This window comes from Spironucleus salmonicida, chromosome 8, assembly GCF_000497125.1.
Source record: "Spironucleus salmonicida strain ATCC 50377 chromosome 8, whole genome shotgun sequence".
Lineage (NCBI taxonomy): Eukaryota > Fornicata > Diplomonadida > Hexamitidae > Spironucleus > Spironucleus salmonicida.
This window is the reverse complement of record NC_090603.1, coordinates 467615-495580: the sequence shown is the minus strand read 5'-3', so window position 1 is coordinate 495580 and position 27966 is coordinate 467615. Positions and strand designations below refer to the sequence as shown.

Genomic DNA, 27966 nt, shown 5'->3' with positions numbered 1-27966 from the left:
AATGTCTGATACCACTAACTAAACTTTAGTTTTATTGTGCATGTAGTTAGCAGATCATAATTTAAAAGAAATCACTATTTTAGCTATAAAATAATTTCCACGTAAAGTACTGGAGGATTTCATAGTTGAATAAATTATTAAAGAATAAGATATACTACCTTATTTAATTTTAGCATCTATTATTGATGTTAATTTATAAACATAGTAAATAATCATATACAGATTTTCGTAATACTTACAAACTTAATTTAAAGGCAGTTTTAATGTATAACTATCGAGCTTATAAGCTAACTAAAATTAGATTTAAATAGAAAAACTAATTCTTGAACTAAAAATTAATAACATTTAAACAATTTTTAAATCTTACTCTGGTGCTATTGAATAAGTTAGTATACGAAAAGTTCTAAGTGAGTCTGATAAAGATTAAGTTCAGATAAATAGTGTTATTGTGCTTATGATGTCAATATTTTGTGAACCTGAAAAAATACTTAAGTAAATATTAAGCTGTTAGTATTCATTTAATGAAGAAACTGCATTCTTATTTTGCATTATGATTCTATTTATTTTCAAAAAGCTTCAAAAGGATATAATTAAGTAAATTTTTTAATAGTATCATTAATAGTTATTAGTTATTTTTACATAGTTAAGTTAAATCGTTAATTAAACATTAAATTAACCAATTAAAGTATATCTATGTAAATTTTATTTTACTTCACTATATTTCATTGATGTCGCATCAGTTTCTAGTTTACATTAATTTTTCATACAAAATTTACACAAACTATTAGAATAAATTCTATAGATTAGAACATTTTAAACTTAGCTTACAAAGTAATTTGCGAGCTAGCTAAAGTCACCTTTTGTTATTGCAATATTAGGCTATAAAGATGGATAACAAGAAAATAAAATTATACAAGATTAAATTTTATTTATTGTAGAGATGACATAGGATGTAATTTAGATGAATTTAGATAGCTAACTTAAATAGCAATAATAATAAACGTTTAAGCTATTTAATTTTAACAAAAATTAAAACTCTACTGTATCAGTTTCTATTATTAAATTAATGCTTCAAAATATAGTTTAAATAATATTTAGTATTTTCAGTCTTTAATATTAATAAGAATTTTTAACAAGTATTAATGATAGATTAATTATCACAATAGAGATTTCTTTAATTAAGAATATCGATTCGTTATAAGATATTCTTGAACCTTATATGTAAAGTGATAATAAATTATAAGTGTTAAAACTATTGTCATTGTTGTGTAAAGATATAAAAAGATAATAATATAATATTGATATTGATGAAACCTTATAATTTTTCGGGTCTTAGTTTTATTTGTTTATTTATGATGAACTAAAGTATTAAAAGACTACAGGATAAACACTTGTTTCATTTTAGTAATTGGATGTATAATATTTGAGTGGTGAATAAGAAACTAGACTAAAATACTACTTACATTTAAAAGATTTTTGTTTTGAAATTCTATGCATTTATAATGAATTTTAAGTTAAAAACTAAAACTAGCGGTTGTTCGATATTTTTGCTATAATGATAGAGTATATTTCGGAAAGTAAAAATACTAATTATTTAGAGTAGGTTTTAGTCTTGATTAAAACTAATCATGAATTATAAAAATGCATATTGAAGGTTTTATTTAATACTTTATATTATAGACAATATAGTGTTTGTAATGATCCAAATAAAAAGAAAATTTTAAATTTTAAATAAAAGAATTTATCTATTACTATTATAAATATGATACAAGGGCTATTATAAAATGGAAATATTAAAAATTATGAAGTAATAGACATAATGTTGGATCAAAAAATTAATTTCGTGAAATGGATGTCAATATTCACCTAATTTTTAATATATCAAGAGGATGATGATTTTAAATCCATATTTGATTTCAGAAAAAGTTTACTGGACATTAATATAACATTATTTTCACCAGAATGCGTATAGAAATAGATAGTATCTTACTAAAATTTTTTTAAGATAAAATAATCATAAAACGAGTAAATTGACATTATTACTTTGTTAAATAAATTTACTAATTATTCTAATCTCTTGAAAAATTATTATAAATCTTCTAACGCAAAAATTGAAAAAGCATTATCATATTCTAATTTACTACCAGGAGTTAAGTGGCAATATTCTTCAAAGAAAGAGGAAATGAAACTTAATTATCAGGGATTTTTAGAATAAGAGTTAAATGAGGCAAGTATTTAAAGTATTACGGTTGAAGAATCAGAATATGATGAAAAAATACTAAGCATGAAAGTTTAGTAGTTTACAATTTCAGAGTAGAATAAATATTATAAAGGAATACTACTATTTGTGTTTGATATATTAAGTTCTGTGAATACAGATATATCATATTAATTCTACGAAATATTTAAAGTATTAAATTATTCTAGGAATTCGACTAATTAGTTTGAAATTAGCTTCACGTATAGATTATAAATATTAGGTTTTGTTCAAAAACTTACAACTTTTACTTCTTAAAGTTATTAATAGTATAATTTATCACCACAATAAAGTATTATTACTAACGAATGTAAAGAATTATTATTAAATACTTATAATACTAAAGACTAATATGATATTTAATTTTTAATAGAAGCTATTTCAGCCAATTCTTTCATGGCAATTTTATTATTACTTAAAAATTTGCAAGAAACTAATAGTCTAGCTAATAAATATCAACTATAAATATTTTAGGTTTCACTGAATAATGCTTCTGTTAGGGATATATTGACTAACTTTGCGGAAGAAGATGTTACTTCTAGCTAACAACATATGAAAATATATGTTCCTAACAAAAATGAGATTAAGATGATCACAGAAAACCTTATTTCAATGTTTTAATATTTCTTATAATTTAATATTTATAAAACATAAATATTAAATGCTATTTAAATTTGCCAAGTTATTTAATTTATTACTAAAATGTCTAATAACATAGATAATAATTATTTTGTTCCTTAAATAATGATCGTAATTTAATACTTATTAGTACACTCTAGCTTTAAACCATCTAAAGTTATTTATACTAAATCTTAAAATAATAAATTTATAGTTACAGATTAATAGTCACTAACTTATTAATAAATTGCTGATTCCAATGGTTACTAAATTATGAGTAATTATTTTACTAAAAATTATTATTAGGAACAATATTTGGAGTATATTATTCCATAATATTATCAGGATATATTTGCAGCACTAGGACTTTTACCCATTTATACATAATAAATATTTGTTTAGGGAAAAATTAGTTAAATTTTTCACGCTGCTGTATTGACTTTGGATTGTTTTATTGACATTATTTCTAATTTTAATATTTCTAATAAAATAGTCTTATTAATGATGAACAAAGCATTAAGTTTACTTAGCCTATAAGATGATTAAAATTCAAAATAATTTTATGATACATAGATAGCTCCAAGAATTGTGTGTCTTCTCACTAGAATATTTGAAGTTAATCCTAGTTCAAGTATACTTGAAATTATATTTTAACATTTTATAGATGAATGTAGTTAGCCCAATGTTGTCTTATTGGAATAATTTTTAATTATAGTACTTGAACTTATTAAATAATCACCTATTACTAAATTTTTAATGAAATAGACACTTTAGTCAGTATATGTATAGAAAGAAAAATTTAATATTACATATTAAGGGCCATTTTCTATGATAAAAAATCCAATTTAATTGTTATAGAAACTTATTCGTATAGGTTCTTAAACTAGTATAAATACATTTATATAAATAGACTATGTGACTAATTATTTATAAAAATCAATATTAACTAACGAATAATATTTAGATGATGTGTTAACATTAAGACAGTATTTAGATTATAAGAAATATGATGATATTGAATTTTTATGTGAAATTTTATATAATAGTCCGTTAAATGAAGAAAATTGTTAATTATTATTAAAAATAATAGATTATTAGAACCTTAACGATAACAGTAAAACTTAAATTATTTCTGGTTGCATTTTAAACTTAATATAAACTAATAACCCAAGAAATTTAATAACTATCTGTAAAGAACTCATATTTAATAATATTTTATTATTTTATTTAGTAATAATCTCTTAACTTTAAAAAGATACAAGCTCTATTTCGATATATGAAACCTTATTATAACAATTTATGAATGAGTAATAAATAGAATTTTAAAAATCTATTATCGGCTTAATAACGGATACTCTTACAGGTTTAATGCAATAATCAGAATAATTCTTAGAAGATCCAATTTTTAGCGCGTTATTAATAATGTTAGGAAAAATAGATATAGAACTTTATACGGGCAACTTAATTAGTCTATTAATATTGTATTCTATCTATCCACATATTAATCACACCAATTTTGAAAATTTTAGAATTCTTGGAATATTTTCAAGATTAGACTAATCTTTAATTAAATTTAATTCACTAGATGATTATTATAAAATGATTTTAAAACTACGAAAACACTATGTATTAGAATAAACCATTACTTAGTCACTTAATAAAAAATATTAACAAGCAGCAGAACTATTTAATTTCTTAATTTGTTTATCAGAATTAGAATTGTCACCTTCTGTAGAAAACTTTAGTAGAATATTAGATTATTTTGTTAACGTTACATAAACAATAAACTATTAATTATTTTTATATTAACATATAAAAAATATTAATTTTCCAATATTTAAGATAGAAAATGAATAGAGAAGTACATTCTTATAATTTTTAACTAACAATTTTGAAGAGCAAGTCATATCCTCCCTTTTGTAAATTATGTAAAATTTAGGTTACAATCTTTTAGAATTTAAGAACCAAATTAATTTAAAGCTAAGGTAAAATTTATTTAGTTAGGAAATTTTTGATTTATTTTTACATTATAATGATAATGATTACACTAAATTTATATTAGAATTTATTGATACATTCATTTTATTTATAGATAATCAGACATGTGTTAGTGTTATTTTAAAATGGACTAATGCAAGCAATTTAAATTCAGCTTTACAATAAATATACAAAGGAGAATTTCGTGGTGTAATGAAATAATTATAATAATTAAATGATATTAATATGATAATATCTGCATTAAAAGTATGTTCAATTATTAGTCCAAAAAGCAGTGTTGAACAGTCTATCAAATTATTTAATAGCCTTAAAGATGTCAATAGTAAAAAACTCGTTATTAAACTGCTTGGAGATATGTTTAAACTAGACGACATGGATCTGATTTGATAATTTCTATATATTATACTATCATTATATTTACCACTCCAATATTCACAATAATGAACAACATAGAACAATATTTAAAACAAAAATTTAATCAACCAGATGCTTAGTCTTTGTCAAAATATTTATAATAAAATTTTAAATAATTAGATTTTGGCTCAATCGCCTAAGTAACTTTGTAATCAGTTTTTTAAGTTCAAACATTTATTTCTTCATTCATAAAATCTAATTAACATTCTTAACAAAATTTATCACAAGACGAAAAAGATGATCTATATTTATACGTCGCAACGCTGCTAAAGTACAAGCTTTTTACATTTCCCGAAACTGTCGAGTTTTTTATACCCCGCTCGTTTTAGTCTTTCATGCCACAATCACTAAGACAAGCCTTCTACAACTTCAAAAAGAGTAAGAAAATGTCACAATTATAAGTTTTTCTTAATTTCAATTTCATAGATCTATAATAGCTTTATTAAACTGACCCAGAATCACAGAAATAGCGCTATGAGCAATTTTATTCGAACTGGATTCTTTACATACAAGGAAACAACCAAATTCTTCGCTAAATCAACCCCGAAGTCTATCAGCTGATGTCCGGCGAGATTTAAGTCCAAATTCCAACAGCAATTCAGCAGCTCACCGAAGACGTCACAAACTCCAAAAACGCCAGAATCGTCGAGCTGGAGCGCAAGATAAACAACACGATAATTAAGCAGCAAACGTCCATTTCGCAGCCCCTTGGACCCCCCGCCGCCCAATCTCACCATTTTAGCCCCCTAAAATCGACCCAATTTTTGCTCCCGCACTACGAGGAAATCCCGCTAGCGGCAACGCAGCCCCCAATATTCCCGATTCCGCGCTTGCAGGTTTCCCAGCTTTTCGACATCGCGAATTCGATTCCCAGCACAATTCCGGCGCCCCCGCAAATTTCGCTCCAAAACTTCACAAAAACGCAATTTTCGACGCTGACGGACCAGATGCAGTCCCTATCGCTAATGAACAATTCGATGTCCAATTCGATCGTTTCGCACGACTTCAAAATGGTCATTTCGGAGCCGCAGCAGGGCCCCCACTTGGGAAAACGCGTCATCCAGGAAGACTCGGACGCTGGCCAGAACCTGCTGGCCGCCCTGGGCGGTATGGACGAGGTCAGCATGTGCCTGATGCAGTTGGGGCTTTAGGAGCGGAGTGAGAGTAGGCAGTGAGGGGGGGATTTTGGGGGGTTTAGGATTTTGAGTTTTTAGGTATTTTTGAGTTTTTTTGAGTTTTTTAGGTATTCTGATGTTTTTTGATATTTTTGATATTTTTATATTTTTATAGTGGGAGGGGGCGAATTGGGGACATTGAGGGGTTGAAAATGGGAGGAAATGGGGATTAAAAATTGGGAGAATTGAGAAGTTGGGGAAATGAGAATAGTGAAATTTGAGGTTTAAAGAGTAAAAATCAGCTAAAAACTAGCCTAGTGAGGTTATTTAGGCTTGTTTGATAAAGTGGGAAATGTGATATAAGGACGATGATGAGAGGTCGAAAATATGTGAATTGAAGAATTGCTTGCTGCGGGAAATTGTAATAAAAAGTTCATTATGTAATAAAAAGTTAGGAGAAACTTTATTGTGTAGGTTAAGGTGCTTAGTTACGTAGAATCAGACGATAATAAGAAATGTTTCTTTCGAACGTTATTGAGTACACATAAAGCAATATATTAAAATTAGTATATTAATCATAGTTTTTTATTTATTAAAGTTAGTTTTAAAACAATTAATTAGATTATACGATAATTTATGGACGATCTGGTACAAAAAATTGTAGGACATAATTTCCTGTACTATCATAATATTGATATCAGAATAATCGATTATTTACAAATTAATATTAACATTATTATCTAAAACTGATAATTTAATTTATAAAATGAATCAAATACTTACAACTACTAAACCTAAAGTCAAGAGGTTAAAATAGAAGAAAATATTAAAGAATATACAGAAATAACTAGATAGATAAAATGTTGATCCTTTAAGATCAGACAATTACTTAAATTTTCACTCGACATGTATTAATCCTAAAATTAATAGTATTTATGCTAAAGACATAAATTTTCACTAGGATAGTTCTTCTATAGATGAAGATTAAGATATTAAGTATGGCATGCTTACAAGAAGATTTATATAATAACAAGTTAAATTGAATTTATCTGGTGCTATTTTTTATAAAGTTTTACCAAGTTTAACTAGTTAAGTGCTGCCATATAAACCTTTAGAATAATTTGAATATGCTATTTTATTTTAGTCTGCACATTCTATTGGCTTTTCCTTATTTATAAAAAATTTATGCGAGGATTTCACATTTTTAAAATCCTAGTTTAGTAATTAGTCATTTGATGAGTAATAATTGAATAAAATTCAACTAAAAATTGACAACCAAACCAGAACACTTTAGATTAATAGCTAAGATAGATATATTGTTTTAAAAGCTGAAGAATATCTAAAAATAATGATAATAGGATATAGAATGCTATTTGATGAAGAGGGATACGCTTTTTATTAATATACAATGTTTTTAAAATGGTAAAGATATCCTAATGGATATGTAATGCACCTTAAAGATTAACCCAGGTCTGATTGGTTATATCAGTGCTGTGTGCCATTAATTAGTAAAATTATGTGATTAAATACTTCATTAAAATAGTTCTAAGATTATTGATTTTTTATCCATAATATTTTTGAATTCTTCCAGACTTAGACTTATGCCTTATTTAGTTGGTTTTTATTCTCCATCTTTGTCATAATATTTCCTAATATCAATATACTTTTGTCCATGAAATTCGGATATAGTAACCTTCATATTCTGTTTTAAATCCCAACTAGTCATTTTTATCAAATTGAATTATTTTATATAAATGACAAAATATAAATAAATTTAATAATTTTAATTTTATCAGAACATAATATAGCATTGATGGAATGGGAAGAAATTGATGATTAAATAAAATAGCTTTAAGACGACTTTCTTCTAACAACATCGAAATCTAGATAAATAATAATTGAAAAAACTGGATTTCGGCATAGATATGAATCATAACCATACCTATCCTCAAGAGATAGTATTCTAGCTGCAAAAGACCTGATGTCTATAGTATCAGATATCAAATAGTTTGATACTTATGATAACACTTATCTAACTGAAGTAACATACGAAAGTTAGCTTAATACCACGGATTTAATCATTTAACATGTAACCTGCAGATAGGCTGCATAGGTAATCTCATAAAAATTATAAACTGATAAATTCAAACCAAGAACAGTTCCATAAACTGTTAAAATTAATATTTTGGATTAATATTTAAAGAAAAATAACAGACAACCTGAGTTTACATCTGGATTAATTTGTCAAGAGAGAATCGTTAGGTTCTAAACGTTTTAAGGATTTGAAACAGTATAACCACGTAGAATTGCAAATAAAGAGCAAATTTATCCGGTTTATGCATACCGAGAAGGCGTAGAGCGGAAACGTTGGAGGCCTACTAAGTAACTGATAAAATGATGTTTGTCATTTAATTTTCAGCCCGCATTTATTTACTATCAATTTAATAATTAAGATTCTACCTGCTTAAATAATTTTTTTCCGATATAAACAATATAATTTCTAGATAAACCAGTTTGTAATAAGAATTTTTTCTTTAAATATTTATATATTATTTATAGTATAATATTAAGTAACTTTACAAAAAGTTGAAAAATGATATGTGCAGGTTTTTTGAAGTAGCCTGCCACCTGCTAGTTCTGCTCTGAAATTCTAAACACGTAAGTTTCATTAACCTCCTGCTCGTGCATCAACCCGCTAAGCCTCATGCTGAACAGCGCCTGCATTTAGCCACCTTTGGACCAATTTTTTGCGAATTTCCAGGCCTCTACACTACCACAAATATCATGCAGGCCGTTCCAGTTCGCTATGACGGGGTTTGGTTGTGTTCCCTGCAACCAGCCGAACCAGCAGATTCTAGGCCTGCAGTGTATTTGCAGTACAGGCGCCGACCCTCTGGCCCAGTGCCAAACATGTCTTTTGGGTGCAGAGCTCCAGGGCAGTGTTTGCGTGCCATGTACAGCGCCGCTCTTCAATACTCTCACCAGGCTGACAGTCTGCGCGTGCCCGGCAGGGCTCGTGCAAGTCAACAACGAATGCCGGTGCCCAGCCGGGACAATTTTCCGGCAGATGCAGTGCATCAGCTGCACAAATTTGGGACTTACCGCAGCCTGTATCTGCCCTAACGGTCAGGTACCCACGTTCCAGCTAGCATGCGTGGCCTGCGCGACAGGGCAGGTGGCAGTGAGATACGCGCTGCCAAACTCCATACAGACTGGGCGTCTCTGCGCAAATGCGAATCAGGCAGTCTAGTTGAGCTAGACTGACGCGGTTATCGCGTCGGTCTGCTCGTCCACGATCATCGCGGGGGCGTGCCAGTGCCTTCCGGGAACCGCGATTTTTCAGGGCCGCTGTGTGGCGTATGATACACAGTTTGACATTCAGGGGTGCTAAACAATCGCATTTGGGAGCCATTTGCAGTGTCTGCAATTTGCTCCAACAGGGTTGAACGTGTAATTGATTATTTTGATCGTATCAGTCAGTGCGGGGATTCTTGCTATAATTATTCTGATTATCGTAATCGTGTGTCTGTTTAGAAAGGGTATTCTGCCAATTTACCGGACGAAGCAGGTAGAGGCTAGGCAAAAAAATGTAATTTAAGACCAACCATAATACCAGCCAATATACCCCACAGTTCCAACTATTCCAACGCGAAATGGGCAAATCATATTTACAGCAGATATGAAAGTGGTTTAAGTTTGACATTTGTCATAAGTGAAAAGGTTTAATTGTATTGGTAATATAATAAAATAGTTATTGAAATTATAAAAATGTAAAGCCAAATCTAATAATCATAAGTGGCAGCTGAGCGATTTTTACAGCTCTAACAGCAAGCAAAATAAGATGAGCTTAATATGATGTCATTATATACATCTGGAGAGAATTTGGAAAAATAGCATGTATTAGAGCAATTATAAAGCTAAGCTTATTAAAGATAATAACAACTCCTTTCACTTTGCTTTGAACGTATTTACGAAGCAGCAGATTTATCATAAGATGGGGGGCGAGTATCGTTATCTGAAGACGATAAGATAATTAAATAGCAAAAACAATATATATCGTAATTAGAAGCTGAATTACGAAAATCTGTTGAAGAATAAAATTTTATCCCTAGAGATAGATAAAGTACTACAAAAATGACAAATGTTCTGATATAAACTGACGATAACGGAGAGTAACTTTGTACGTTTGAAGAAGAATCTTACAAATAATAAATATAAGAATTATAAAGAATAAATAATTCACTAAAAGAGTAAAATGCGAAACTTAAAGTAAAATAGTAGAAGATTAATAAATAGGAACCAAATTAGGAGTATTTATAATTCAAGCAGTAAGCTGAAGCTGAAATCGTTTCATATATTTCGTAATTAAAATAATTCTAATAACGAAACAAAGAATTATAAGGTAAAATAGATGATCACAATAACCATCAGCTTAATCCACTTACAGAATCAAGAGTCTAATTGGAGTTATCATATGAATCTTAAAGTGTATAAATATAAAAATTATTATAAGAAGTTTAATAAAAAAATTAATAAATATTAGAATTAGGTATGAAAAATGCCAAGCTAAATTAGTAGCTTAATACTACTAAAAATGATATGATAATGTCATAAAATAATGAATAATCTTTGATCAGCAAACTTCAATTGTCAAATTAAAAATAATAAGAGATAAACAAGTTTTTATCTTAAAAATAGGATAGTGAGTTACCCACTGCATCTGATCTCAATTCCATTATTAACTGTTTAAAAATACCAAATGATTTAATAATAAGATAAATAAATAGGGTGAAAAGTGTTATGCTTAGATAGTAATTTAAATAAATATTACCATTACATATTGTCCCTTCCGAGACGTGTGAGCTATCAATATTTAGATATTTATAAAATAATTTAGAAAAGTTTGAGATGTAATTAGAACGATAAGGAGAATTTGAACCTCCATTATTTAGTTGTGATAGCAAATCTGTATCAAGTGGGGATGCTTTGAATTTTATTATTTTTAGTGTCATATTTAGAGGAGAAATTGAAGAAGTACTAAAATGATATTGATAGAATATGGCAAACTATGAATTAAATTTAAATGTTTTTATTATTATTTCATAAAATTATATATATTTGATTCTCATCTTATATATGCTTCTAATTTATAATTATTTAAAGAATCTGTATTAAATTTTTATTAGTTAGTGCGATGTTTTAATTATTCTAAATATAGTTTTTAATACATTTATAAATTTATATAATAATACATGTCAAATTCTTTGCTCTAACCTCAACTTTATAATTATATCTATAATATAATTTTTACAATAAATAAAATGAAAAAGCTCGTAAAAGGCGGACCTTCTCATAAAAGGTTAAAATAGTATCAGGAACCAGATGTATTGAGACACAAAGAGTCACTAAGAATTCTTTTAAATAAACCGCGGGTTTTTGATAATATGGACTTCTTATCAAACAGTTTTTCAAATAGTTAGTCTGGCGCTGATTTTGTCTCTAGTAGAAAGCCTTTTGCTATAGTTAATGTTTAAAATGTAGTGAAAGTGTCAAATTTGCAACATATGGTAGTTGATTAGGAGTATGCGATTACACCATTTAAAAAACAAGCAATGTTTACAGTGGAAGAAGAAATAAATCACTGGAAAGAAAATTTACGAGATACTATTGACTTTGCTCTTGTATCAAAAGATATTAAAGACTAACATTTATTAAACTAGATTTTCTTGTTGATCCATGAATCTACGAGGCTCCTTGGTAGAGTTGAGTATTTAAATTAAGAAATCAATGTTATCAACATAAGTACTAATATGTTACTCAAGAAGTTATAATAGATAAATTTGCGTAAACTTATATGATCGAACTGCACTCAATACTTGGATTTTTAAATATTTAATTATTTACTAATTAAAGTATATTATTTAACATATTTTTATGATTGCCGTTCCTCTACAACATGGTACTAAATGAATTATCAGATAAGATCACAAAAGCATTATCTTCAGCCCTGAACTCGAAGAAACACCCAAAAGAGTATATAGACTCCCTTATATACGATGTAACGCAGGCTCTGGAAGAATCTGATATTTCGCCATAAATCGTTGCCAAGCTCCGCGCAGATCTGACCCAACAGCTGTAAACCGTATAGCAACCCCAAACTTAAATCCCCCAGCTCCTAGCAAGCGCGCTAGTGAAAATACTGGATACACCGTAAAAACCATAATCGCTAAATCCAAAAAACACGAATATCGTTACATTCTACGGTCTCCAAGGTCAAGGAAAGACCACAACCGCTACGAAGTACGGCGCCTACTACAAACGCAGAAATTGGCGTGTCGGTGTTGTCTGCTGTGACACGTTCCGCGCGGGTGCATTTGACCAGCTAAAGCAAAATTGCACGGCCGCAAAACTGCCATTTTACGGCTCATACACCGAGAAAAACCCTATAAAAATCGCACAGCAGGGCGTGGCGCACTTCAAAAAGCTCAAATTCAACCTCATAATCATCGACACTTCAGGCCGTCACAAACAGTCAGAAGACCTCCTAATCGAAATGAAGCAAATCGATAACGCAATTACGCCAACGGAGCGCATTTTCGTAGTGGACGCCAGCATCGGCCAGGCGTGCCAGGAACAGGCGCTGGCCTTCAAAAAGGCCGTTAACATCGGCTCGATAATTCTGACAAAAATGGACGGCTCAACGCGCTCTGGCGGCGCCCTGACGGCCGTGGCGTCCACGAATTCGCCGATTATTTTCTTGGGAACCGGCGAAAAATTCGACGATTTCGAGCCTTTTGAGGCCCAAAATTTCGTCCAAAAACTGCTCGGATTCGGCGATTTTAAGGGCCTTTTCGACAAAATTCAGAGCAGCAAAATCGACCAGAAATCGCAAATTAAATCGCTCTCGAAAATGATGGACGGGAACTTCACATTTCGCGATTTTCGCGTCCAAATCACCGAAATGCTGAAAATGGGCCCAATGGAAAAACTGATCGAAATGATCCCCGGGATGAGCAAAATCGCCGATGCGTACGGCTTCGACGAGGAAAAGGAAGGGACAAATGCGATGGTCAAATGGACATATATAATGGATAGTATGACCAAAATGGAATTAGATTCGCATCCGATTTTGCTGCAGAAGGAGAAGAACTACGAAAATCGAATTTTGCGAATCGCGAAAGGCAGCGGTTTCCCGGTCGCTTTCGTGAAGGAATTCATGGGGCAGATGAAGCAGTTCAGCGAAATGACGAAGCGCTACGGCAAGAATCAGATGGGGCAGCAGATGAAGCAGATGATGAACGCGAGCGTGGACGGCGGCGGAATCAATCGAGAGCAGATGGGCCAAATGCAGAAGATGATGGGAGGGCTTGGCGGCGGGATGCCAGGAATGCCCAACATCCCGGGCCTGAACTTCGGGGGCGATCCTGACAAGGCCGTGAGCCAGCTGAGGCAGATGGGGCTGCTGCCAGGCGGCGATAAGGAGATGAAGAAGCTGAAGAAAATGGCGCAGGGCAGGAAGTGAGCGGATTGGGTTTTAAATGGGGGGAAGTTAGTGAATTATTGAATGAATGAAGTAAGTGAATTATTGATTGAATGAATGAGTAAATTAATTAATGATTGAATGAATGAGTAAATTAATGAATGAATGAATGAGAATTTGTTGATTATTTGCTCAGAAATTCTATTGATTAAAAACTGATAACTGCTAGAAATCGATTTCCAGGGGGTATTTTTAGTACTTTTTGAGGTTCTGGTGATGAATTAGCATTTACTACAATAATAAAGTATAGGGCTACAAATTTTAGGTTCTAAATACGTTAAATTCATTGGATCAGTTGATAGGATTTTTCAATTAGAAGTTGAGGCGCTTATTGCACAATAGGAAAAAATTCGTATTTGGAGCTTTTGGAGCTAAACGTAAAAGTAAATTTTTTTGGGCCGTGTAAGATTCTGGAATGCTAATTAAATTGTGACTGAAAATCTATGAGATTACAGTGATGTAAAAAATAGAGGATATGATTTGTTATTACCTGTTTTATGGTTTATAAGCAAAGTAAAACTTAGTAAAGTAAATTTCAAAAATCTGGAGAATAAAAATGTTCTAGATAAGTAATGTATAGAATCTGATATATATTATAAATATAGTAATGTTATTGTGAATAATAATTAGTTTAATGTTAATTTTTATTGTAGATGTTTGCAAAACACTCAGAGTTAAAAATAACGATGTTGCGGTTAAGTAAGTGTTTAGCTTTCAGATATGTTATTAGGTAAACCAATATTGAAGAATCAATCTTATTTCGGTATAAATATTTACAATAGGCAAAGAGATATTCCATATCTTTTGGTTTAGATACTATTATAGCAAATGTTAATATAATTGAATTATAATGTTTAATTATACCTTTATAATTAATTTTAAAAATATATACTTATATTATTATATACTTAAATCTTAACTAACACTCCACTCACATACGAATGAACCGTACTATCGAAACACATCCATTATATACAATCTTCCCAGCACATCATTCACCTCTTCTATAACCTATTATACATCCATTACGTGGTTTTCTGACTAAGATTTTAGATTTTCTCGAGGAGAAAAGTGCATTCGCTACATTAATTTGTGATTAGCATACATTAAAAATCATATCAGACCTCATTTCATACGATGAGCTGGTAGATTACAGAGTTTTAACTGTTGATATCATCACAAAAAATAGATAACGACAAATTGAAACCTTTGCTATATACTTTTTGATTCCAACACCTGAAAATGTTAATTTAATTGCACAAGACTTTGGTGGAGCTCCAATTTTGTCACTAACAGAGGTTATCAAAATACGACAGTAAGAAAAATGCTGTGTTAGAAATAATAAGCAGTTCAACCCCTACTCGTATAGAGGTAGCTTTATTGCATTTACATCTGATTATGAACATATTTCACAACAAATAAAGAAGGTAAATTTATAAGAAATATCCAGCCGACCTGAAATTTTAAGTATTGATTTCACAGTAAGAAACCGTTATATTAATTTAAATATCAAGTCAAAATTAAGCTAAATTGATGAAGGATAGGTGAAAAATAAGCTTGAGAATTTGTTTTGTAATTTAAAGATAAAACCTTCAGTGTTCACGTAAAAGGGAAGTTAATTAGCCGGATTAGTATCTAAATTAGAATTTTAAGATTTCGATGAATCGGCAAAATTAATAGTTTTAGATAGAAAGTGTGACATATTGTCAATGCTATTCTTTTCAAATGAATTCACAAGTATTTTCACAGATCTCTCGCATAAGAGTCCTAATATTGAAATACAATATGAAAAATAAAGTGAAATGATAAGGGAAACTGTTGAAGTAGATTAAAAGGCATTATAATTTATATCTCGATACAATATCATATAAGGTGTGAATTCAGTGTTTTAAACTTTCAATGATTTTAATGGTTTGAAAAAAGGATAGCTAGAATTTTCAAATACCGCTTAAAAGATAAATTTATAAAAATTAACTAATCATGAGAATCTATTGTTGCAACCTTTAATTCTATAGCGTACTAATTAAATTTGGAATTTATTCAAAGTTGCAAAATACGTTGACAATAAATCATAGTTAATTAGTAATATATAATCATTTTAGAATTCATTGTTTTCTACGTTATTATAAAATAATTTTAAGTTATTCTTAGAGTTACCAATTTCGTAAACAGAAACTAGAAAAACATTGTCATTTTTATTTTCACTATCAACAAGACCAGATTTTGATGTAATTGATTCAGCTAGATTATTTTTAGCAGTCATAGTTTTTAGTTTAATTACAAAAGGTAAAGACGAAATTAAATTTTAATAATAAATGCTCTAAAATGAATTCTATGAAAATAAATTACCACTTGATGAATAATATAGATGTATTGGTTAGAAATTTATTGAATATTTTGACATTTAATATGCAGACACACTAAAAATTTATGATAATACAAGTACCCAGTTTTAACCATTTGTGTTAAATTTAATTTAGAGTATTGTTAGTAGTTAAAAGCTTAGTTTCCTAAACCCATAATTTAAGTTCCCCTTTAAGCCATAGCTTACAAAATCAAGTTGGACATTATAAGATGAACTAGTTTCTTCTAAAGCCAATATTTATTGCGAAAAGTGTGCTGCAATTGAAGATTTTGATGCAAAATAGTTTAGAACCAAAGAAAAGATTTTTATTTATATTAGTTAAGGTATAACTGAATTTGAAATTTGTAGTGTAGAGAAATATTTAGAAGAGAAATATGGTAAAGTTAGTATATTTAATAAAGGAATAGAAGACGAATATGATTTTGAAGTATATCTGATAAGCGACTAGATCATTAGTGGTAGAGAATTAATTTATGAGCTATGTGAATGAAATGTCTATTATTTCAGCTAATTCTTATTTACAACATATTATTATAATATATTTTAACCCACTTTAAATAATGGATAATATATTAAATGAGATTCTACGGCCTACATCTTAATTAACTTTATAATAAGCTACAGAATAACTAATATAAATGAGAAATTAGTAAGATTTTCTTTTATTAGTACTAAATTTAGTTTAGTAAACTAATAATTCCGAATATGTTTGCTTACTATTATCCCAGATTAAGTATTTTTCAGAAATTTTAGTATAAAATAAGGTTACGGATTTATAATTTATAGTTTAAGCATAATAAATAGCTGAGATCACTTAAGTATACAATTATGATCTGACAGTTGAGTCGCTTTGTTCAGTAATGAAAATTGTACCATTACGACAGCTTACAACGCTATAAATGAATCATATTACATTTGCTGCAATTTGCAGAAGATCTAGAGTGTAAATTTCTTCTAGAAAAATATTTGATTCACTTTTTGATTAACATTATAACTTATTATTAACAAAAGATGGATTTTATGGTCTTTTTGATGCTCTATATCCATTTCCACCACCGTCATACTATAAATGCCTTCAGTTTGTTATTCCATATGCATTAAAAAATGAATTTTAAAAAAGCGATAAACTACTATGTACTATTCTACTTTTTGCAGATAAAGTATCAAAATCTACTTAGAATATTAAAAAAGATTATCAATCATACATTTAGGCCATTCTGCAATTTCAACCAGCTATTAAATTATTTGCTTTTGGTAATCTTGCCAGCAATTCTAATACTACACAAAATTTAATTTCAATAAAATACTTAATAAATCTAAATACAAACTTTGAATCTTTAGAAATTTAAAATCTCTTAGACTTTGCTATTTCAGTTTTCCGCTTCGAATTTCGAGAAAACTAAGACACCAACACAGACTTTAACGGTTATAATCCTTTAGAATCGTTACTAGAAGAGGACATTGCAACAATAGGTGCCGCATGTGGCGTATTTAGTGCAATATGCGGAAAACTAGGCCCTATGTTAATTTAAACACAATTGGAAGATAAATTAACCAAACTTTTCCTACCGAAAATATAAAGTACCGAAGACTTTTTTGTTGAGAACTTATAGGTTGTCCTCATGCTAAAAGTACTTAAAGGAGCGGAAAACTAAATTTTAAGTCAAATTGTGGAAAGCTACAGAGCAATCTACTCACAAAGCGCTGAAATAAATACCTGGTGCTGTTTTGCATTAGGCCATATTTTGTAATCACCAAAATTCGAGAATAAGTTAGATTTTTCACTTTAAATTGTGCAGGATCAGATAAATCTAATGAGTGGCATGAGATCTAAACTGCAAATAGCCCATTTAAGTAAATTTTTATTCCATAGAGTAAATTTATTAGCATAAGAAGGCAAATTAAATTTACTTGATAGCTAAAAGTTAGCATATGAACTAGTAGAATTCCTTATTCTAATACCTGAGAGTAATTACATCTACACAACTGTTTACGATATAATTTGTTCAATAAATTAACTTTATAACTCCTCTGAAATTGACCTCGGAAACATGCTTATTGCCGGTTTTATCACCTAGAAAGATAAAATTGTCTCGCTTCTCTCAGTTCTGAATGAAGTCCAGCTCTCCGCGGAAAACTCGTTTTTAGTTTTCGAAATTGTGGCCCAGACGATCATTAAGCTCGGTGCAACGTTCTCACCCAGCGACTATCACATTCTGCTAAATTGCTCCGCATTTGTTGGAAAATATCTCTATAGTTACCAAATCGACCAAGAATTCTCCGCCTAGCTCTTCCAAACGCTCATCAAGCTCCTATACAGGTTCCCAGAATTTTCTGCCGAACTCTTAGAGGCCATTATATCAGTATAATTTTAGTTCAAGTTTGCCGTAAATGTTCCAACGCAGGGCCAGCCGGACTCGGTCGTGCTGATTATGATGCTCTGCGCGGTTTTGTCTGAAAATTACACCCCAGCGATGATCAGCGTGGACCTGGGCTGCGCGGAGCTGCCGCAGGCGTGGGCGCTGCTAATTCTAGCGCGCTACTACGCGCAGGACGCGGCGCTGGGCGGCGCACTGCTAGCGCTCTGCCGGAACGCGCCGCTCTGCGATTTGGCGCGGTGGCTGCTGCGCGGCGTGCCGGCGCCGGTGCCGGGGGCTGACCTGGACGGCGTGCTGGTGAACTTTCACGCCGTCGATGACTTCTGCCAGGCGCACGAAATGCTCGCTGACGAGCGGCTGGGGAGGCTGAGACTGCGTTTCGAGTGAGGTAAAATGTCACTTTGGCGTGGAGTTTTCGGCTGGCGCAATCGTGCGCAGCTCGGGCTCGAACTCGGGCTTCTGGCTAAAGCAGCGCCATGCGAAAGCGACGCCACTGCCAACTACGCAAATCGCGATAGTCAGCAGGATGTAGTTGGCATACTTTACGAAGTTTGAGGAGTCGTTGGAGACGACGAATTGCTCGATTTTGCCAGCTTCCACGTCGCGCAGGAACTACAAGAATTGCGCCGGCGACGCGATGTCCGAAACGTAGAATTTCTCGCTCTCGCTGTAGTCGATTATGATGGCCTTTCCGCCGTTTTGGGCGTTAAAATTCGATGCAAAGGAGCGGAAAGTTGTCGCATTTAGCCAACAAGGAATGGAATTTTGAATTTGATTTGCAATTTATAAGTATGCTTATTTATCAAAATTTTCAATTTCCTCAACTGATATAATGAGAATTTTCAAATTTGAGCCGATCAGAGCGTCAAAATTTTCTGTTGTGAGCTCCGGGAACGCGCCGAAGGCGTTGCGCGAAACGAACGTTTTGGCGCCTTCGAAACCCGATGAAATTTCCGTTCCGTTGGAGTGGCAGATTATCGCCCTTTCCTCGGATTTTACGGCTTCGATTTCGTATTTTCCTTTTGCGAAAGCGAATATGTGCTCGTCCGCTTCTAAATTAGGAGTGGAAACTGTAAAAAAGACGCCGGATTTGTTGATTTGAGAGCTTTCGGAGAGCACGGGCCTCGACATTTTCTCGGTCCAGGAGACGATTTTCTGGGCCTGCCGGTCGCCGTCGTAGAGGTGGCTATTGCCGTTGAAAATGAACATTACAGCCGGGAAACCAGCGATTTTGTTCACCTCGCAGAGCGACTGGAACTGGGAGCAATCGACTTCGAAGACGCCGAACGGGAGGTCCAAATTCGACAGTTTCTCGTATTCGGGGGCCAGCTGCTTGCAGTGGCCGCACCACGGGGCATAGAACTTAATGAGAGACGGTGCGGCGGTCGCTTGCGTGAAATTCTCTGGCGTGAGCGAGCTCACGAGCGTGAGAATGGTGAGCATTTAAAAAGGAGTGGTAAAATAAATATGATTATTATATATTGAATAAGAGTAAATTGTTTAAAGTCAGAGTGGAATGGCGTTGACTAGAGCATAGTAAATGAAGCAAAAGAAATCGTCTGCTAGAATCGACAAAACAGGGCCTTAATCAAAAGATGATCAGAAAGAGCAGGTAAAAATAGTTCCTGTTTTACCTAAAATTCCGGCAGGCCAATTTCGCGCTCCAACCTATCAGTATTCTGCTTAAGCTAAGAGTCAAAATCTTCATTACGATAGTGAGGAATAATCTGATGATCTTATAGGATATCTATAATCTCCTTTAAAGCTGAATATTCCATCACTAGAGTCAGAGGAATACCCTAAAATAGCGTTTAAAGATATTCCAAGTTATAAAGGTGAACTCAAACCAATTTTAATCATTAAGAACGAAATTGAGCTTGAGTCATTGATTTTAATGTTAAAATTGAGCAGGGACTAAATTTTTGAATCTGCTTCCTAAATATTCAAAAACAATATGAATCTTTGGTTCTTACCAGATGGTAAGTTGATTGCTGCTTAAAAAGATCAAAAATCACTTAAATAGGTATCTTAAAAGGCTTTGTAACAAAATTTCCCTAAAGAATAACCAAAATCTCACCCAAGAATACCAAAATGGTTAATCTTGTCCTTAGTTATTATTTCTGCTGCTATATTCTGTTTTGCTTTTGCTTCATCATCTGGACACGTGTATAGTTCTGAAAATAAACTAATCAACAGGTAAAAACTCCTATAAATTCTTGAATTAGAGGGAAAATAATCGAATTAGGAAATCAAGAACCGATACAAAAAATTAGCTTAGTAATATCATCCAGATAGAAATAGCGGCTGTGAAGATTGTGCTGAAAAATTTGACTAAATTACTGCTGCTTATAAGAAGCTTCTTCCGGGCGATTTTGAGATACCAACATCCTGGTCCAAAGGTGATGATGGAGTCGTCAAAAGAAAATGAATAAATACTTCACTTTTTACTACGTCTCTTTAACTTCTCAACGATTTAACGTAATTTAACTATACTTTCAGAATCATCAAATTCTCCTCCAAGCTCCTTTATCTCACGCTTCAGAGTCTCTCTATCTAGAATCTCACGATCTCTTTATTTTTCCTCCTGTGAGACTTCTTTAATTTCACCGGAAATTCCACCCGTAATCTCAATATTCTGATTGCTTCCAGTTTCTAAATCCTTAGCACTTACCTTTACCAGCCCATTCTTATCTACTTCAAAACATACTTCTACTCGCGCTGAGCCTTTGAGACCTTTCTTTATATTTTTGAGAGCAAAGCTTCCTAGTAAATGGTTCTAGCTGGCCAGCTATCTTTCTCCCTAATAAACGTTGATAACAACCTCTTCTTAGTCATTCTGTGTCGTTGTGAAAACCTAAGTTTGGCGTACTGGAATCGGAGCGTTTCTAGGAATAATAGGAGCAAAACTACCACCTAATGTCTCAATCCCTAGAGAAAGTGGAGCTACATCCACTAAAAGTACTGAATTTATCGTTTTTGCAATTATTCCTCCCTAGATTGCTGCTCCTTAGGCTACACAAAGATCTGGGTCCAAAATTGATAGTGGGCGTTTACCAAGAAGTTTTTCAACATACTTCTAGACAGAAGGTTAACGAGTTTAGCCGCCTACGAGAAGTATTTTGCTTATTTTCGAGCTGTTGATATTAGCGTCTGAAATCGCTTGTAAGAGCGGTTACTTCAACTAGTCATCCAGTCCAGCAATGAGTGATTCATAGTGAGTTCGTGTCATCGACGCCAATGGGTGCGAGAAACTGTTCTATGAGGAGAGTTAGTGCTTACAGAGCTCTGAAATTTAAAAAAAATCTGCTTTTTGCTCCGGACTCAGTATCTTATTTTTGGTAAAATCACTAAAAATTTTACTAGTATAATCATCACCACCGAAGAAATTATTCCCAGATGATGCTATTACTGAATATATATCACCTGATTTTTCTAGAATAGATACGTCAAATGTACCAGCACCAAGATCAACAATCAGAAGGATTTCGTCTTTTTTGGAAGAATTTTTAGCATTATATGCCAGAGCTGCTGCAGTAGGTTCGGCTAAGAGGCGGATAACCTTGAGATTAGCTAGCTCTGCCGCCTTTGCAGTTTGCTCTTTCTGAGAATTGTTAAAATAAGCAGGGACTGTGATAACAACATCTTTTGATGGCAAGTCTTTCGTAAGATGCTATAAAAATTCAGAAGCCACGGTTGTTGGCGTTAAAAATGGTGAAAGAGATGTTTTAATTACTGGGTTATTTCCCTAATTTATTATACTATATGTTGCTTCTTTAATTTAGTTTTAGACCTCAAAATCTTCAAATCTTCTACCAATTAGTCTTTTGGTCGAGTATATAGTATTTCCTGGATTAATCATCAACTAATTTTTGGCTTCTTAACCGAATAGCATCCCTTTCTATGTATATGCGATTATTGATGGGGTAATAACTTAATTTAATGCATTTTTAACCATTAATGTCTATTAATTTTTAAGTGTTGCCACGCACGAGTTAGATGTTCCTAGATCAATACCGTACATTTAAAAAGAAAATATACAATATATACAAACCATAATATATGTATAGTAATATATAAAATTAAATACAATAAACTCATTTACTTTTTCGTTTAATTTTGTCTATAATCTCCTAATCTATGAGCCTACTGTGTTAAAGGTCACTTATCACACTCTTTTACATCTCATTATCTCTTTAAAGATCCTCAATTTTCTCATAAATATTTTCTTGTTCAACACGGGATTATAACTTTCTTAATTTCTAAACCTCTAAATCTAATGTGATCTTTTCTTTCAATACCTATTAGTAATCATGTTAAAGTTCAGCATTAAGATTTTTCAAGACATCTATTTACGCCTGTTTTGATTGTTAATCTTTTTACGCAAGTTATGGTTTATAAACTTCAGGTGAGCTAGATCTATGTTTAGTGTAAACATAATAGGATACGGTGGTAATCTAATGTAAATAGGTGTTCATATTTATTTTTATTTATAGACATTTTTTGGCATTTAAAAGTGAATACTTCAAATCGTTAAAGTCTTCGCTTATTTATATTATTTATGGTGCAAGAAATGAAAATCGTGATACCTTTTTAGCAGGAATCAATAACTATAGTTACTATAATTATTCTTAATACTCTTTTTCTAGTAAATAAAACTCATTTTCTTTAGTTAACTAACGTTTTCTCTCTTAATCAATCTAGTCTTATAAAACAGGTATTTAATTGAGTTAAATTTATTGTTATATGGTTTTTTCTTTCATTTAAAGATATTACTCTTCGATATCTTTAATTTAGATACGTGAGTCTTTGACTTAAGTTTCACACTCTTTGAATATTTTCATTTAACCATCTTTAAGCTTAAAAACTTAATTCTCCAGGTCAAATTTAGTTTCGCAATATGTTTTCTCCAAATCACATAATTTATCCCTTAATATTAATTATTACTATTCAGAGTTAGTTTATAATTAGTCATATTTGTACTGTACTGAATGCATATCCTAAATTGTTTACCTAAGTTAATTTTTCAAAATAGAGTCTGCTGAGCTAGATATCAGATGTGAATTTTCAGACTATAGTTCTTGTATCTTTTCTTATAGATTTTTAAGATAAATTTAGTGTTAAAATAGTTCTTTTTGAAGTTGCTCATACTTGAATATGTCTATTGTATTCTTTTGAATTTGATCTATTTCTAGTCTCATTGATTCTATTTAGTGTGTCTAAATTGAATATTAATGTTAAAGTTATATATTTTACTGTTTTAACATGTTATACTGCTTAGAGTTTAGCTCAAAATTATTATCCTTAAGTTTATAAATACCTTAAGTAGAAGAGCTAGGTTTCTACTAATTTAATACAAGTAATGGATCGTTTGGCGTAAGTTAGAATCCTAATCCTTCTATTTTTCGCCTGCGGAACATTTTTTATGGGTTCATTTTGTTTTTCTTAAGTATTAATTATATTAGGGTATAATTATACTAATAACTAACAATATAATTATTATAAATTATTTATACTTATAATAATATTTCCATTTATTTCTCTCCACCTTCGCAGATGGATGTTAATATAACACAATTTTCTGTCTCTGTAGCAATCTGCATCCTGAGTTTTAAACGGTCTAACTAGTCAGTAGAAACTACTATTTAAGACGTTATTCGATACATTTTAAAGTTATCACATAGTGCAACAATTTAATTTATTTAATCAAATGGTCACCAACAACTTGTTATGCTTCCAGATTTCTAGGATTATGCTGATACAAAAAATTACAGTGATATAGATTTCAAGAGCTTCTGCCAGTCGAATGTTAATTTAGAAACATTAGTTTAGTGTTCTAAGGGTACAAATTTAAGACAACAAATTTTTACTCTTATTTTGAGAAAAAGGCTAAAGTTGAGTAATGAAATGTAGTCTAAAAATAAGATAATTGAAAAAATTAGCAAGTATAATGAAAAATTATTTAGAAAGTGAATATTTTATGTTATTAATAACTCAAACATATTAATAAACTAGAATATAATATATAACCATTTAATTTATTATATGAATAAAATTCATTAAAATTTCCCCTTCCTTAGATGTATAATAATAATTATTATTATTATCTAATCCTATAATTTCACCTTTCATTTAATTATGGACCAACTGTAAAAACTGGAAAAATACGGATATTCAATCCCACCCACTAACATCAACAGTATACAACTTCCTCAAATTTTAAAATAAATATAAGCCCAACTGGAACAGACCAAAGACGTCCTATGGTCCGTTTTAGACTCTGAGCAGAAGCTGCCGGCCCAGGAAGCATTTCATGCAGTTTCAGCAGAGATTTCGTCTCTAATGGTTCAGACTGCGAAGTTTCATCGAGCAATCATTTCAGACCAGATCAAGACTCCAAAAAACGATTTTTAGGAAGAGTTTTAGAGGATCAAAGAAGATAACGCTAAGCGTGAAAATGAGATTCTCGCGATTAACAAAAATTTGAACATTAGGGTTCAAGTTTTGGAGAGCCAAAATTTGGAGCTTGAAAAACTGAATATCTTACTCAAATCTAACGAAGTTAAATAGCCCACTGTTTAGTCCTAGAATATTGCTCTTTAGCGCTTAGTTTAATAATAAAAATAAATGGAAAAAGAAGTGGAAAGTCAAATTTCAAATCAAATATTTTTGTAAACTGCGAAATCGGAGCTTCCTTTTGCAGTTAGCCAGGTTTTGACGTTACTAGAAGAAGAGGCAGCACATGAAAAGGCTGAAGTTTAGAGTTTAAGGAGTTAACTAGACGATTAGAGCTAATAGCTATAGTTAATAAAAGAGATTTACGAAAAGGAAAAGTCAGCTTGGTGGAAGGAGAAGGCTGAAATGAAGTCTAAATGGTCGGTTCTGTGGAGCGAGTTGGCAGAAAAAATGATGTGATCACTTAAAGTTTCCTTTCACGACGCCATCTGTACCTTTATCCCACGAGGTCGGAATTACTACTTCCTCTAAATTTAGCTACTTGTAAGCTGCTTGAACCTATTCTAAACGTGCTGGGCACCACTGACATGTCGGATTGAGAGAAATATCATATTTTATCAGCAAGCTTTTGTACTACTGTCTTATTTCGACGTCTGTCGCATTGGCTTTTAAAGAAAGCTGCTCTAAAATGGAAGCTCTCTGAATCAAGCTCTTGTTATCACCGGAGAAAATATGACTTTCTGATTATTTAAATGCAAAATAAATTGCAAGAGCGAAGATAATAATTGATAATAAGATATACTTGACTGGAATTTTGGGAATTTAAACCTCGGCTGGTTTGTCCTGCTCTTTTTTAACTTGATTGGTGGTCGGTTTATGGCCTTAAGTAACACTTGCAGGTAGCTTGGTCTCGCCCTTTGCAACTTTGTATGCCACTCCAGTGGGCAAGAATAGAACATCATGCCCACTAGCAAAAGTGCTTGTGGCAAATCCTGTTATAGGTTCAATAGGTATTTTGGTGGCATTGATGAGCTCTTAAATATCCTCTACTTTGGTTAAAATAAAAATTGGGGGAAGAGGATGTTTGTATTCTGATATTTAATTGATATGAATTCTAGGGTATGCTTCTGAATCGTAGGAAATTGGTTTGACTAATAAAGGCGTTTATATATAGCCGATTAATTCATCAGAAGCTTCCTCACCAACTTAGAATAATAAGTTCTAATCTTTTGCTTATTAAGAATATTTGTAGGTTGGTAATCTGAAATAGTTGACTGGAACGTATTCCATTTCAGACATATTGCTGGGCTCGTCTTATTATTGAGACGTCATCAATTTTAGAGAAGTGAAAATTATATTATACTAAATAAATATATATTAATGTATCAAATATCATTTTATTTTGTATTTAAAGTTAGAGTTATTAATAAACATAAGTAATAATGAAAATTAGATATATGTTATAATTTTTTCAGAATGTAAAATTATTTAATTATATATGTGGTAACAAAGTTAGTCAAATATTTATAATAAATAGTCTTATTATTTATATAATTAGCTTGAATACTTGTGCTAGATTCTCAGATTAAAGGATACCTAGATTATCAATATGAAATATCATTATTTATAAAGGGGAATGATTAATAATTAAACGCAAGTGTCTGATTAAATTGTAAATGATAGGAGTCGATCGAGACTTTTTGACTCACTCTATTTTCCTTCGATCCCTCCAGTACCACTGATACGTAGACCAGAAGAAGAGGTATATTATCACTAGAAGGCATGCTATTATGTACACTATATGCGTTGCGGTGATGTCTGTTGTAAATAAGAACCGTGCACACCGCTTGCCATTGAAGAAGAAGAGATCCTCACAGCGCCTGCAACCAGAGGCGTCACAGCGTCTACAATTAGAAGGGCAACATGCGCATCCTCTTCCGGTTGTCAGGTAGTATCCAGGGGTACACCAGTCACAGAAAATTCCGGACGGGGCTACGAAGCCGCGCTCGCAGTTGGGAAGTGAGGATGTACCAGAAGGGTAGCATACGCCGTCAAGGAAGACGAAGGGCGCGAGGCAACCCTGGCAGGCGAGGGCGTTGCCGGGCTCGCAGTATCCGCAGCCGGGAACCTGGAGGCAGTCCGGCGCGGTGGTCATTCTGGAGCGGCACGAGCAATGGGAGCGATGCTCGCAACGTCTACAGTGAGGTATTCGGGACTGCCCCAATATCCGAATCGCGATAAGTCTCGGAGCGCAGAATGAAGTCCTCGCCCCTCGCGCGCTCCGTCGAGCTGCAGGCCCCCGCGCTGCCAGCCCTGAGCCCGCAGCGCTTCCGCTCGCCCCACCGCGTGATGCAGCAGCAGCGCATGCTCCAGACCGCGCAGTCCTTCTCGCTCCAGGCGCTGCCCGCGCTGCAGCCCCGGAGAGCGCTCCCCAACGCGTCCCAGGAGCAGGTGCGCGCCCCGACTCGGCAGCCGGAAGACGCCTTCCACCTGGACCTCTTCACGCAGCGCTACCTCTTCGCCGAGCCCGAGAGCAAGCTGGAGCGCATCAAGGACCTGCGCGCCTTTGGGGACATGACGCGCGAGTTCTTCTCCCTCGACGGCCCCTTCTTCGTGCGCTTCATCGTCACCAACTTCGCCCGCTTCCGGCCCGACGTCCGCGTGGGCCCCACCGCCAGCCTCGCGATGGAGAAGGACCTGCTCAGCAAGTCCGTCCTCAAGCCCGCCCGCAACATCTGCATCGACATCGCCGCCGGCACACTTGAGGCCAAGATGGCTTAGCTCAAGCAGCAGCAGAAGAAGAGTACACTGCATGCCCGGCACAGTCG

General features: G+C 32.6%; 20 protein-coding genes across 20 annotated transcripts; 14 read left to right on the top strand and 6 right to left on the bottom strand. All coding sequences in view use genetic code 6, as the record gives it.

Moving 5' to 3' along the window:
- Window position 1: 1 nt before the first annotated feature.
- SS50377_27992 (uncharacterized protein) lies at window positions 2–5260 on the top strand (the record flags this gene model as incomplete). Its single annotated transcript, XM_067911769.1, has 1 exon — window positions 2–5260. One exon carries the CDS (start codon window positions 2–4, stop codon window positions 5258–5260), a length of 5259 nt encoding a protein of 1752 aa, XP_067760791.1.
- A 413-nt stretch (window positions 5261–5673) lies between these two features.
- On the top strand, window positions 5674–6462 carry SS50377_27991 (uncharacterized protein; the record flags this gene model as incomplete). Its single annotated transcript, XM_067911768.1, has 1 exon — window positions 5674–6462. The coding sequence occupies one exon, from the start codon at window positions 5674–5676 to the stop codon at window positions 6460–6462; it is 789 nt and encodes a 262-aa protein (XP_067760790.1).
- A 706-nt stretch (window positions 6463–7168) lies between these two features.
- SS50377_27990 (uncharacterized protein) lies at window positions 7169–7924 on the top strand (the record flags this gene model as incomplete). The annotated part of the gene is made up of 1 exon (XM_067911767.1): window positions 7169–7924. One exon carries the CDS (start codon window positions 7169–7171, stop codon window positions 7922–7924), a length of 756 nt encoding a protein of 251 aa, XP_067760789.1.
- Window positions 7925–7933: 9 nt separating this feature from the next.
- Window positions 7934–8128, bottom strand: SS50377_27989 (Transcriptional coactivator p15 domain-containing protein; the record flags this gene model as incomplete). Its single annotated transcript, XM_067911766.1, has 1 exon — window positions 7934–8128. The coding sequence occupies one exon, from the start codon at window positions 8126–8128 to the stop codon at window positions 7934–7936; it is 195 nt and encodes a 64-aa protein (XP_067760788.1).
- Window positions 8129–8215: 87 nt separating this feature from the next.
- On the top strand, window positions 8216–8800 carry SS50377_27988 (uncharacterized protein; the record flags this gene model as incomplete). Its single annotated transcript, XM_067911765.1, has 1 exon — window positions 8216–8800. One exon carries the CDS (start codon window positions 8216–8218, stop codon window positions 8798–8800), a length of 585 nt encoding a protein of 194 aa, XP_067760787.1.
- Window positions 8801–8995: 195 nt separating this feature from the next.
- On the top strand, window positions 8996–10102 carry SS50377_27987 (Cysteine-rich membrane protein 2; the record flags this gene model as incomplete). The annotated part of the gene is made up of 1 exon (XM_067911764.1): window positions 8996–10102. One exon carries the CDS (start codon window positions 8996–8998, stop codon window positions 10100–10102), a length of 1107 nt encoding a protein of 368 aa, XP_067760786.1.
- A 68-nt stretch (window positions 10103–10170) lies between these two features.
- On the top strand, window positions 10171–11448 carry SS50377_27986 (uncharacterized protein; the record flags this gene model as incomplete). Its single annotated transcript, XM_067911763.1, has 1 exon — window positions 10171–11448. One exon carries the CDS (start codon window positions 10171–10173, stop codon window positions 11446–11448), a length of 1278 nt encoding a protein of 425 aa, XP_067760785.1.
- A 275-nt stretch (window positions 11449–11723) lies between these two features.
- SS50377_27985 (uncharacterized protein) lies at window positions 11724–12260 on the top strand (the record flags this gene model as incomplete). Its single annotated transcript, XM_067911762.1, has 1 exon — window positions 11724–12260. The coding sequence occupies one exon, from the start codon at window positions 11724–11726 to the stop codon at window positions 12258–12260; it is 537 nt and encodes a 178-aa protein (XP_067760784.1).
- A 98-nt stretch (window positions 12261–12358) lies between these two features.
- SS50377_27984 (Signal recognition particle 54) lies at window positions 12359–13924 on the top strand (the record flags this gene model as incomplete). The annotated part of the gene is made up of 1 exon (XM_067911761.1): window positions 12359–13924. The coding sequence occupies one exon, from the start codon at window positions 12359–12361 to the stop codon at window positions 13922–13924; it is 1566 nt and encodes a 521-aa protein (XP_067760783.1).
- Window positions 13925–14883: 959 nt separating this feature from the next.
- Window positions 14884–16797, top strand: SS50377_27983 (Sec1 family protein; the record flags this gene model as incomplete). Its single annotated transcript, XM_067911760.1, has 1 exon — window positions 14884–16797. One exon carries the CDS (start codon window positions 14884–14886, stop codon window positions 16795–16797), a length of 1914 nt encoding a protein of 637 aa, XP_067760782.1.
- A 70-nt stretch (window positions 16798–16867) lies between these two features.
- Window positions 16868–19072, top strand: SS50377_27982 (uncharacterized protein; the record flags this gene model as incomplete). Its single annotated transcript, XM_067911759.1, has 1 exon — window positions 16868–19072. The coding sequence occupies one exon, from the start codon at window positions 16868–16870 to the stop codon at window positions 19070–19072; it is 2205 nt and encodes a 734-aa protein (XP_067760781.1).
- A 9-nt stretch (window positions 19073–19081) lies between these two features.
- SS50377_27981 (Protein disulfide isomerase) lies at window positions 19082–20128 on the bottom strand (the record flags this gene model as incomplete). The annotated part of the gene is made up of 1 exon (XM_067911758.1): window positions 19082–20128. One exon carries the CDS (start codon window positions 20126–20128, stop codon window positions 19082–19084), a length of 1047 nt encoding a protein of 348 aa, XP_067760780.1.
- A 73-nt stretch (window positions 20129–20201) lies between these two features.
- Window positions 20202–21113, top strand: SS50377_27980 (Chaperone protein DnaJ; the record flags this gene model as incomplete). Its single annotated transcript, XM_067911757.1, has 1 exon — window positions 20202–21113. One exon carries the CDS (start codon window positions 20202–20204, stop codon window positions 21111–21113), a length of 912 nt encoding a protein of 303 aa, XP_067760779.1.
- A 9-nt stretch (window positions 21114–21122) lies between these two features.
- Window positions 21123–22706, bottom strand: SS50377_27979 (Chaperone protein DnaK; the record flags this gene model as incomplete). Its single annotated transcript, XM_067911756.1, has 1 exon — window positions 21123–22706. The coding sequence occupies one exon, from the start codon at window positions 22704–22706 to the stop codon at window positions 21123–21125; it is 1584 nt and encodes a 527-aa protein (XP_067760778.1).
- Window positions 22707–22779: 73 nt separating this feature from the next.
- Window positions 22780–24102, bottom strand: SS50377_27978 (uncharacterized protein; the record flags this gene model as incomplete). The annotated part of the gene is made up of 1 exon (XM_067911755.1): window positions 22780–24102. The coding sequence occupies one exon, from the start codon at window positions 24100–24102 to the stop codon at window positions 22780–22782; it is 1323 nt and encodes a 440-aa protein (XP_067760777.1).
- Window positions 24103–24238: 136 nt separating this feature from the next.
- SS50377_27977 (uncharacterized protein) lies at window positions 24239–24655 on the top strand (the record flags this gene model as incomplete). Its single annotated transcript, XM_067911754.1, has 1 exon — window positions 24239–24655. One exon carries the CDS (start codon window positions 24239–24241, stop codon window positions 24653–24655), a length of 417 nt encoding a protein of 138 aa, XP_067760776.1.
- Window positions 24656–24820: 165 nt separating this feature from the next.
- On the top strand, window positions 24821–25597 carry SS50377_27976 (uncharacterized protein; the record flags this gene model as incomplete). The annotated part of the gene is made up of 1 exon (XM_067911753.1): window positions 24821–25597. One exon carries the CDS (start codon window positions 24821–24823, stop codon window positions 25595–25597), a length of 777 nt encoding a protein of 258 aa, XP_067760775.1.
- Window positions 25598–26470, bottom strand: SS50377_27975 (uncharacterized protein; the record flags this gene model as incomplete). Its single annotated transcript, XM_067911752.1, has 1 exon — window positions 25598–26470. One exon carries the CDS (start codon window positions 26468–26470, stop codon window positions 25598–25600), a length of 873 nt encoding a protein of 290 aa, XP_067760774.1.
- A 304-nt stretch (window positions 26471–26774) lies between these two features.
- Window positions 26775–27161, top strand: SS50377_27974 (uncharacterized protein; the record flags this gene model as incomplete). Its single annotated transcript, XM_067911751.1, has 1 exon — window positions 26775–27161. The coding sequence occupies one exon, from the start codon at window positions 26775–26777 to the stop codon at window positions 27159–27161; it is 387 nt and encodes a 128-aa protein (XP_067760773.1).
- A 128-nt stretch (window positions 27162–27289) lies between these two features.
- SS50377_27973 (uncharacterized protein) lies at window positions 27290–27952 on the bottom strand (the record flags this gene model as incomplete). Its single annotated transcript, XM_067911750.1, has 1 exon — window positions 27290–27952. One exon carries the CDS (start codon window positions 27950–27952, stop codon window positions 27290–27292), a length of 663 nt encoding a protein of 220 aa, XP_067760772.1.
- Between the last annotated feature and the right edge of the window lie 14 nt (window positions 27953–27966).